The following is a 9431-nucleotide window of genomic DNA, read 5'->3' as shown; positions in this document are numbered from 1 at the left end:
TGCTCTCCCTCCTGCCTGTTCACTTCCTCTTCTCCTTACCTCCTCACCTTCTTGTACATCTCTCCTCAAAACCCCATTTTCCCTCACGTGCATCTTAACACACCCCCCGACCCTTGCCTCTCCCAGCATGGTGCCATCTCTCCTTACCTCCAAATACTCTGCACTTTCACTGTCTGGAGTTGTTTTTCCTCCAAATCCACCCAAGATCCTTTCCAATTTGGTTTCGTTTTATGTTTCAGGTACAACCAGTCAAAGCAAAAAGATTTTTTTTTTTTTTGAAAGAAAATACAGCATTGGGAAGAACAGCCTATGTAAGCCATTCAAAAGCAACTAAAAGGCAGCAAAAAGAGGTTTCTCCTCTGCATTTGACCCTACAGAAGTCACAATTGCAAAATCCTTTTGATAACACTGTATCATACCAAGAAGTATCAGAAAACAGCAGCCAAAAAGTCACAGTGCTTTGCTTACGGAGGAACTCGAGGCTCTCCAGACTGCCCAAGGCAGAAGGAGGTACTCACTGTACCGCAGAGGGGATATATGGAAAACCTCCCTGTTTCAGCTGGGGGAGACACTGAACCCTCTGCCATTTAGAGAGGCATTTCTCTGGCTACCGCCGCAGCAGTGAGCATCCTGCCCTCCCCAGTGGCCACCCACTAGAGGGAAGCAGCTCACACAAGTTACTCTCCTGCAGTGCCAAAGTTGCTACAGGAGCTGGATCAAGAGTGCGTATCTTTTGCAGGATACCCCTGCCCCGAGAAACCCCAGCTCTGCTGGGGAAGCAGGAGGGAACCTGCCAGGCAGGAGCGCTCAACCTGCGGGGCTTAGAGCAGACATTAACTCTGCAGCCAAGTGACTTCTTACAAAGGTGACTGCTTTTGCTGGTGATATACAAGTGTGCTGTACTTGGATTTGGCACTGAAGCCTGTGTTGCCCTTTTACTAGCTCTCACTCCGCTTGGTTCCTCTGTTTGCGTTATTTCTACGGCAGCCCTGTATGAGAATTTTCATTTTCATTACACAGATCGTGCCTCCTCACAGAGCTCTAGAAACAAATGCAAGACACAAGCACCAGGGATGCATAGAACAGGCAAACATAAGGAAACATGAATTAGAGCCCTGCCTTGTCATTGCAGGGCGTGTGGGAAATTAAGATAACTTCATCCTCTGTAATCCTTTGGAGGACATTAGAAAGCATTTCTCATTTCTTCAACCAAAATACACAAAAGAATTTCGGTGGTAGGGAGAGTCATACAGGAAAACAAGGTCTCTCCCTAGGATGGCGTGCTCACGGCCCAGCCAACTGCTCTGGGACCTCAGCCTTGCTCCGCTGGCTCTGCCGGGTGTCTGGCTACAGCTGCCACTTTTCCCTGGCTCACCTGCACAAGGAGAGCTCCTCAGTGTGGGCCTGAGCTCCAAGATCTGCTCTGTGCTCACCAAGGTAGTCCCTGCACACAGCTCCTAGGTTAACTCTGCTTTGGCTGACATGCCAGATACTGAAATAATACAACATTTCAAAAAAAAAAAAGAGAGTTCATAAAAATACTTTATCTTTCCGTTTCAGCTGGCTCCCTTACCCTAGCTGCATTTCAGGAGCAGACAACAGTAGCAACTATAGTGTACTGATGAGTCAAGGTCCTGCTAATAACGGGGAAGGTCAGCAATATAATCCACCCAGAAAAGCTGCCTGGGACAGAAGTGACAGCTCCATCAGCAAATCAGATGATACATGTAGGTAACCTCTTTTGTATACAAACATTTTGTTGAGATTAAGTTGAAACAGTCTACCTACCTGCTATTATTCAAGGCCTTCCACCAATTTTTGATGTTTACTGGGTAACTGAAGGAAGCTCGTCAAGGCAAAGTGGATTGAGTTACAGAAGTTAAATCTGCACTGTAGCTGGAAAAATGCACGCTTTACAAGTGTGCGTTTGTCACGTGGACTCTATTAACCACATGGAAACAGCCATTGACTAGATGATTTCCCCTTAAAAAGTTAAAATGCTAAAAGAGGGGGAGAAACCTTCACTCTTTGCTAAGATTCACAAGTACACAGACTGCATGCAATGCGTTTCTACAAACAGCAGAGGTAAAAGAAATCAAGTTATTGCAAATTATCCTTAACCCACCTTTCACCCAATTTCTCTCAAGCATCTGAAAAGGGTTTGCGTTGCATCTTCTCTTACCTAGATGAAGACATGCATGAAATTCAGACAGCTAGTTCTGTTTGGGCAAAAACAAAGCAGGGATCAAAGCTGGCTTGTAACAAGCATCTAAGTTTGGGCCTTAACACTATGTTCTTCACATAAAAGGCAAATAAGCTAGTTGTGGGCAATATACTTAAATTTTAAACCTGAGTTTGGAGACCATTTGAGAGCTAAGATGGACAAGAACCAATTTCAAGAAATTGAACAGCAGTTGCCAGAATTGGGAAGACAGCATTTTTACAAAAAACAACATAACAAAAATATCAAAGAGCAATTTTATTTAGCTTATTTGGCACAAAACTTACAAGACCCATTTTGTTCCCTTCTTAAATTTAGTACAACTAGCAAGGAAAAAAAGGCATACTAATACATTTAATAAGCTGTACAGCAAGTGAAATGTGGAAAGAGGCACCAGAAAGATCTACCAAAAATCAAAGTGCATGAAAAATACCTACTCTGAGCGCCTCACGGTATTGTATTAAGGCACCACTCCTTTAGAAGGTTGACAGAATGCATCAAGTGTGCAACTTCTTGGTTTGGAATGTAAGAGTCCTTCAGCTTGTATCGGAACTGGATATCGCAACATCTGAACGGAACAATGCTTCTCCTTGTAAATATTATATGGAGAGACCTCTTTCTGCCCAACATCATCTCTCAGCCAGGAGTGTCACTGTCATATGCTTTGACAAAGCCAACAGAGATTATGAGAGTGACCAGCATTTTACTTCAGAGTTTTAAGCTGTAGTGTACATCAGGCCTACGAATTCTTTACAATGGTTTTATAGAAAAGAAATGCTGCAGAGACAAAAGTAACATGGGACATATCAGTAACTACATATTGATAATTTATCAAAAGAATTTCTAAGGACTTCTTGGAGTATCTCCTAAAAAATCAAAATCTGAGTAGTGTTATAATCCAGAATAATTAAATACACTTTTCAACAGAGTATTACAAAGCTTCTTTTAGGACTAGAAATCAAGTCTGACGAATTCCACAAGACTTCAGGAATTTTAAGTAAGTATGTAGGAAAAGCCCAATATTAGACAGTGGTAAGTGTTTTTCTTAATTGGAAACATTTACCTGTAACTGCAAATCATGTTATACTGGGATGTGTGTGTATATATGTTTATACACACACAAACACTGAAACATCATTACAAGAGCCAAACAGACATGTTGGTTCACTGTGGATTCTGCATGTCACTGCTCTTAAGTACTACAGAAGTTGGACCAGGTTTTTTATTTCATCATCTTCATTAAGAGCTATTCTTTTAAGGACCAAACCACTTCAGTTACAAGAAGAGGTACCACAGGCCAGATTCACATCTAGTGTAACCAGGTTCCAAACAACCAAACAGAAGTTGCATCCGCTTCTTACCAGCTTTGACTTTGGTTTTGCTGCTCAGCTGGATCACCAGTCGTCTTTACTTGCAGGAAGAAGTTTGATAAGAAATCAATGCCCATATCAAAACTTAAGTGGGAACCAGTAAATGCAGAATATTGTATTAAACCATTGTACAACACCTCTACTGTAGAGAGTTTCAAACATCTCAGGAGCTTGAGACTGCTTAACCTGAACTCTGAAAAAGCACATTTCTCTATGGACATGCAAAGGCATTTAAGTATGAACCCTAGGTGTTACAATATTTCAGTTTTTTGGCCTCTTATGGAGTAGGCCTCAAACACAACTGTGTGTCCCATTATAAAACCAAAGCACCCTTGAGCATTACAAATTCTAAACAGCAAGGGCTGAAAAGAAGGGCATCTGGAAGTGATCTACACATTACAGAGCATGGTGTTTCACAAGCCTCAGAACAGTTCAGTTCATACTTTCTGGGATAACCTTCCCTATACCTTTACCCCAATACAGAGCTGTAGTTTTCAGTAACTCTTTTACCCCTGAATTATTTGCTACCACATATAAAACATGCCACAGAAGTGGCAGTCAGGGCTAAACATTTAATAACATGTCCTTTTTATCCTTTATAACAACTACAATCAGTAGAAAGAAGAACTATTCACTCAACTCATTTATTTCATGATTTATATGTAAGTCATATAGCAACTTAACATTGGTGTTATACATTTGTGCTTCCGTTCTCTGGCACTTGGAGGAGGAATTCATTTCCAGATAATCACATCTTGCTGAAGCATTCCTTTGCATTTGTCCAAACTTGAATTCCCTTTAAAAAAAGTTAAAAAACAATAGGTGTAAATATACTTCGTTTGCAAACCTCATCAACAGACTTTCTTCCAGAGAAGACTCTACAAAAAAAGTACCACAGAACTTCAAACAAGAGTAAGGCAGAGACCACACTGGAATTGGAGCACACCACTTATTATATATCAACATTAACATGTGACTGAGAGTAGGACAGAATATGTGGGAGGTTTTACGGTAGTGACTTCCAACCTTCTGTGACTGCAATGTTCTAGTTATTGAAAGTTTGCATCCGATCCCCTGCTGATACAATATATACACTAGCCTGGCCTTTAACAAACGTACCTTTTTGCACATGCTAATCTGCATAACAGCATAGCTTATAAGCGCCTCCTTCAAATCATGATTCTTTTGTTCTTTAAACCGTTCAATGTCAGCCCAGGCACTTTTCACAAAGTCTCTGGAATTAAAAGCAATATTTCTGTTAGTAAGTGTTTTACATGTTCCATCCTCAGCTTACCTTCCTTCCTCTGAACCCTCAGCAGAGAAGCTATGTATGACAAAGCACTCCATCTTTCAGTCAGTAAGCCAAGTTCTGTAGTTATTATGCATCCCACAGTGTCCTCATTTTATAATTGGCACTACTACCTAATTCTCCATCTTCTTCTTAAGTTTTTTAATCTAGAGAATCAGTTTCACAGGATGTGTTGGGTTGTTTGTTTTGGTGTCACCCCCCCCCCCCCCCAGTAAGCATCACTGCCATAGAACCAGCATAGTTCAGAATACACTTTTCTCCTCAGATTCTCTTGGGGTAACTAAGTAGCTTTATGCTAACATTCAGTGCACAACATTACACATTTCTTTGTCAAATGTCAAGTCAGAATCTTGGTCTTTCCAACGTGAAAACTCACTTGTCATCAGGATTTGAGACACTGAAGTACAACAAACATTTACAATGCAAATTTGACTTGCACAATTCACTTCAGGAATTAATTTTGTTGGTTTGGTGATGTGTCTTCAAGTCTCCCTAACTAAAATGGAGGTAGATTTCTGTAATTCATAGCTTTCATTTGTGCTGAACTATACATACAAGGCAAATATTCACTTGAAAATTGCTTCCAGAGCTACAAAAGCAGATCTCCAGTAGTTCTGTCAAAATGATTAAGAAATTGCATTTACTGAGCATCTTGTTGTTTTGAACTATTCATGAACTAGTCTTATATTTCCAGCTCTAATCCTAACGTATTAGGAGATACCACATTTACCCCTTGTGTTATACAAGGAACGTGTTCTCACACAATCACATTGCTTTAGGAATGTTAGTTCCTATTTTTCATGTTTGCATTCCTGAAGAAAATATCATTAAAGCACCGAGAAGCAGTTACTCAAACAAAACAACTCACCAGAACTTCTAATCTCTTTCAAACAGGAGTCAGTTGTCCCCCGTATGAGAAGTTGCAGAATATAAACCAAACTAAATACTGTATTTGAAGCAAATCAGCTTTTGAGTCTTAGGCTATTCAGCTGCAGACCTACAAGCCCACCTGCTAAACATATTACTCGCATAAAAGCATGCAAGTCAGCCATTAGAGTGGGCTCAGTAACTGGGAAAGTCATCAGGTTTTACATAAGCCATACACTCAGACCAGAAGCTAACTGCATGTACTGTACTTTATTTCACAACTTGCAGCTGACAGGAGCTTTTATAGACAGCTCATAAACACCAAGAATATATTAAAAACATTTATAAAATGCAAACACCTTCAAGAGCATCCAGTCAAGGACTTTTGCTAAGACAAGCCCTGTGTTTTCTTTGAAAAAGTCAAGCCCATTTACCTGCCCTCCAGATTTTTAGACTTAAGTTGTTCTTCTCCTTCCTGTATCTGCTCTTCTAGAACCTTTATCTTGGCTTCCCTCTGCTCGGGGGTTTCCTGCCCGAAGAGCTTGCTGGTCATCCCTTTCAGGGAGAATGTTCTCACAGTCTACAAAAAACAAAGACACTCTAGGCTTGGGATTCTTGAGCACAGCCACAAGTCATTAAGTGATTTTTACCAGAATTTGGGCTTATTCTTATTACTCAGCTGATTTTTGGCTTTAACTTCCATTTCATGAATATCCCATTGATAAGTAGCTATAGAAGGTAAGGTGGCTCAAATTAGACTGAGCAAAGCGGGGAGAAAGTAATTTCATGTTCAAACTCTTAAGGTTGGTCTGTGGATTGGACCATAAGCGAGTCATTCCACTATTATGGGTAACCTTTCAGAGCAATTTTCTTACTGAAGTAGCAAAGAACCTAAGTCTCGTGTTCTGTATGAGAAAGAAAAGCCATAAAGTAGTTGCGTATAGAGCATGAATAGATCCAACAGCAATATTAAGAATTCTAAACACTTTTTTGAAGTTACCACTTTACGATAATGTTTTCAGTAACGTTATCTTCCATATAAAAGGGACTAGCCACGCATCAGTAATATCCACCTTTCAAAAGCAGAGGAAGCCTTTCAGAATTTTGATCTTTAGGATAGTGTTGTTTGTGTTAATTCCGCTCAGGTCATATTTCCTGCAACCCTTTACTTGCTCAGTATTCAATAAAAGAAGTTTGGTACAAACAGCTTATGTCACCAAGAACCAAGTTACTTTAAACCTCAGATGCCTACAGCTCATATGATATGCTTCTCATAAGCAGCAGCCAGCATGTTAGTGCCATTTAAATGTCATTTTAAGTAACTTGGCTCAAATAAAAAAATCTGAAAAAAGGCATCTTGGAGAAGAAAGTGGAAAGACTCACTCCTGTTGCCAGCTCCTCACACTGCTGTTTCTTAGATGTTAGGTCCTGCGCAGCCATTTCCAAGTCATATTGCATTAGTTCATGTTTCCTGCAAACCGCCCTGAGAAGTAAGCAATGAAAGATCTGTCACGTAATACTTTGTTTTGCTACGTTTCCCTCCATTTAAATTTTACAAATGGCATCATGGGCTTTTTTGGCAGGCAGCACGTTCAGCTATTTGTCTAACTCGAATTCAACAGCCTTATCACAGAATGCATAACTCTGCAAATGCTGTAGTTAAGCAAGCTTGGATCAAAGTATGAAGTTCTTAGTACAGCAACATTCAGCTCTTCTGCTCCTCTTTTAAGACCCATGCCGAGACACCCTCAGCAATACGAGCCCTACCACCTACTTAAGGACACCACTGTGAAATAGTTTTATTTTAAAAAAATTACAGAAGAATCACAACTATGACAAAAGGTCCCTGGAGATGGTACTTGTCACAGCAGCAATGTATCAATCATAGAATTCTTCACATTTTATTTTTTAAACAATGAAACAAGAAACTGTGCTCCTAGATTCATATAGCACCTTTCATCTGGAAAAGAGGAGTTTCCTCTGACCACCTGCAGTAAGTCCCAGTCCTGTGTGGGCTGACGATGCTACATCCGTACTCCACTGCCGGATATATGTTTGTCTCCCAGGAGAGGCTACTTGTGCTCTGGGTTCCCACACAGCCGCCATCACACTCACCAACCCAATTCTCTACAGCACTACCGAACCTCTTCAATAGGTTCAGAGCCAGCCCATGGAGAGCACAATAGCTTTAGGCACAATCTTACAGCATGAAGCAATTTGCTTTTGTATCCACGCTGGTAAGGGAGGACTGCCCTATAAAGGCTAATGTAAAAAAAACCCACAAGAAAAAATATCAGTATTTAGATGCACAATACTGCACAGCAGATGAAAGTTATATAGGGCACTTTGAAACTTGCTAGAATTTGTATTGGCTGTAGCAGCTCTGTTTGGCCTATCTCATTTGAAAGCACATTGGGGCACTATTATACCAGAAGCCAAAGAAACAATGTAACCAGAGGAATAAACAGCATTACCTTCCACAGTATACAGAGCTTAACATTTCTGTCATTTCACTATTGATTAGCTCAGTTCTAATTTTTATTGCCACCCACATGGCAATCAAATATGAATAAACAAATTAAGAGGTAAGAACATGGAGATTCCACAACATTGAAATTTCCACTTCTCGGAGAACACTAGCGGATACCAAACTAAATTCAACATCAACACAATGTTAGAGGAAAGGACTACAGCTTCCATTTGAGCTATACACTTCTGCACATACCGTAGTGCTTCTGCATAGAAGAGATATTCTTTCAGCTGATCTGCATAATGTTCCTCTTCTTCCAGTATGTCATCAATAGAAGCTGCATATCTGGTAAAAAACAGCCATGGTTAAATATAAAGTTCCTTAATTTAACCTTTAACAACTAAACATACAGTAACAAGGGAAGACACCTGTTTGACAGAAACACCCATCACAAAGTAAACCAGTGAAAGGCACTTCAAAAAAGGGGTTTTCCTTTGTTTTAAATTAAACTCTGAATCAGCTAACATAACCACTCCTGAAGACCTGTCTCTTTGTTACTACCATGAATCTTTTGACAAGTACGAGATCTATCTTAAGTTTCCTGCTGAAGATGAGGCAGTTATTACAGGAAAAGAAAACAATTTATTCCTTTTCTTCAGTGGACTGTCAACAGGCAACACCAAGAAAAGAAAGACATGGTGCAGCAGAAATCCTGCAAGGCTTAAAGCGTTAAGGCATAAGAACATGAATATCATACCTTCTGAAAAGCAAAGAGGCAGTATTTAAAAGGCTGCTTTCATTGTTCGTTATTCAGCCCGAGTACAACAGAACTCACAGTGGTGCTCTGAACACTGCAACATTAAGTTCTTCAGTTCCTTGAAAGTGTATTGCTTTGTCTGCTGTGTAAGTCAGGCATATCAATTCAGAGCAACAAGAAGTCTAAACCTGCCTTTTAGGGAGAAATCTTAAGTACAAGGGCTTGGACCAACTCCGCAGCTCTTGCATTCAGCAAGAGTTTTGTCATTTAGGCTGATGTCTCCTAAAAATGCAAAAAAGCATTTTCTTTTTCTAGTTTATATATTTTCTTTTTCTAGTTTAATAGGTTCTCACTAACCACGATAACTGTGCTTGGACCCATTTGCAGGGACAGGCCTAGAACTAAGAGGTAACTGCACATCTCACTTGGCACAGTGA

The 9431-nt window shown here is 40.2% G+C and overlaps 1 protein-coding gene across 2 annotated transcripts in view; it reads right to left on the bottom strand.

Moving 5' to 3' along the window:
* Positions 1-2473: 2473 nt before the first annotated feature.
* SNX4 (sorting nexin 4) overlaps positions 2474-9431 on the bottom strand; it is a 35256-nt gene continuing 28298 nt past the window's right edge. For both annotated transcript variants that reach the window (XM_059820323.1, XM_059820324.1), the window contains exons 10-14: positions 8493-8582; positions 7151-7250; positions 6202-6347; positions 4711-4825; positions 2474-4387 (exon numbers count right to left, since the gene is read on the bottom strand). In XM_059820323.1, the coding sequence (XP_059676306.1) occupies positions 4340-4387; positions 4711-4825; positions 6202-6347; positions 7151-7250; positions 8493-8582 (499 nt within the window). In that variant the 3' untranslated portion in view covers positions 2474-4339. The remainder of the gene's footprint in view (positions 4388-4710; positions 4826-6201; positions 6348-7150; positions 7251-8492; positions 8583-9431) is intronic.

Source organism: Gavia stellata, chromosome 8, assembly GCF_030936135.1.
Source record: "Gavia stellata isolate bGavSte3 chromosome 8, bGavSte3.hap2, whole genome shotgun sequence".
NCBI classification, from domain to species: Eukaryota; Metazoa; Chordata; class Aves; order Gaviiformes; family Gaviidae; genus Gavia; species Gavia stellata.
The sequence above is the reverse complement of the archived record's forward strand: the minus strand, read 5'-3'. Positions and strand labels throughout refer to the sequence as shown.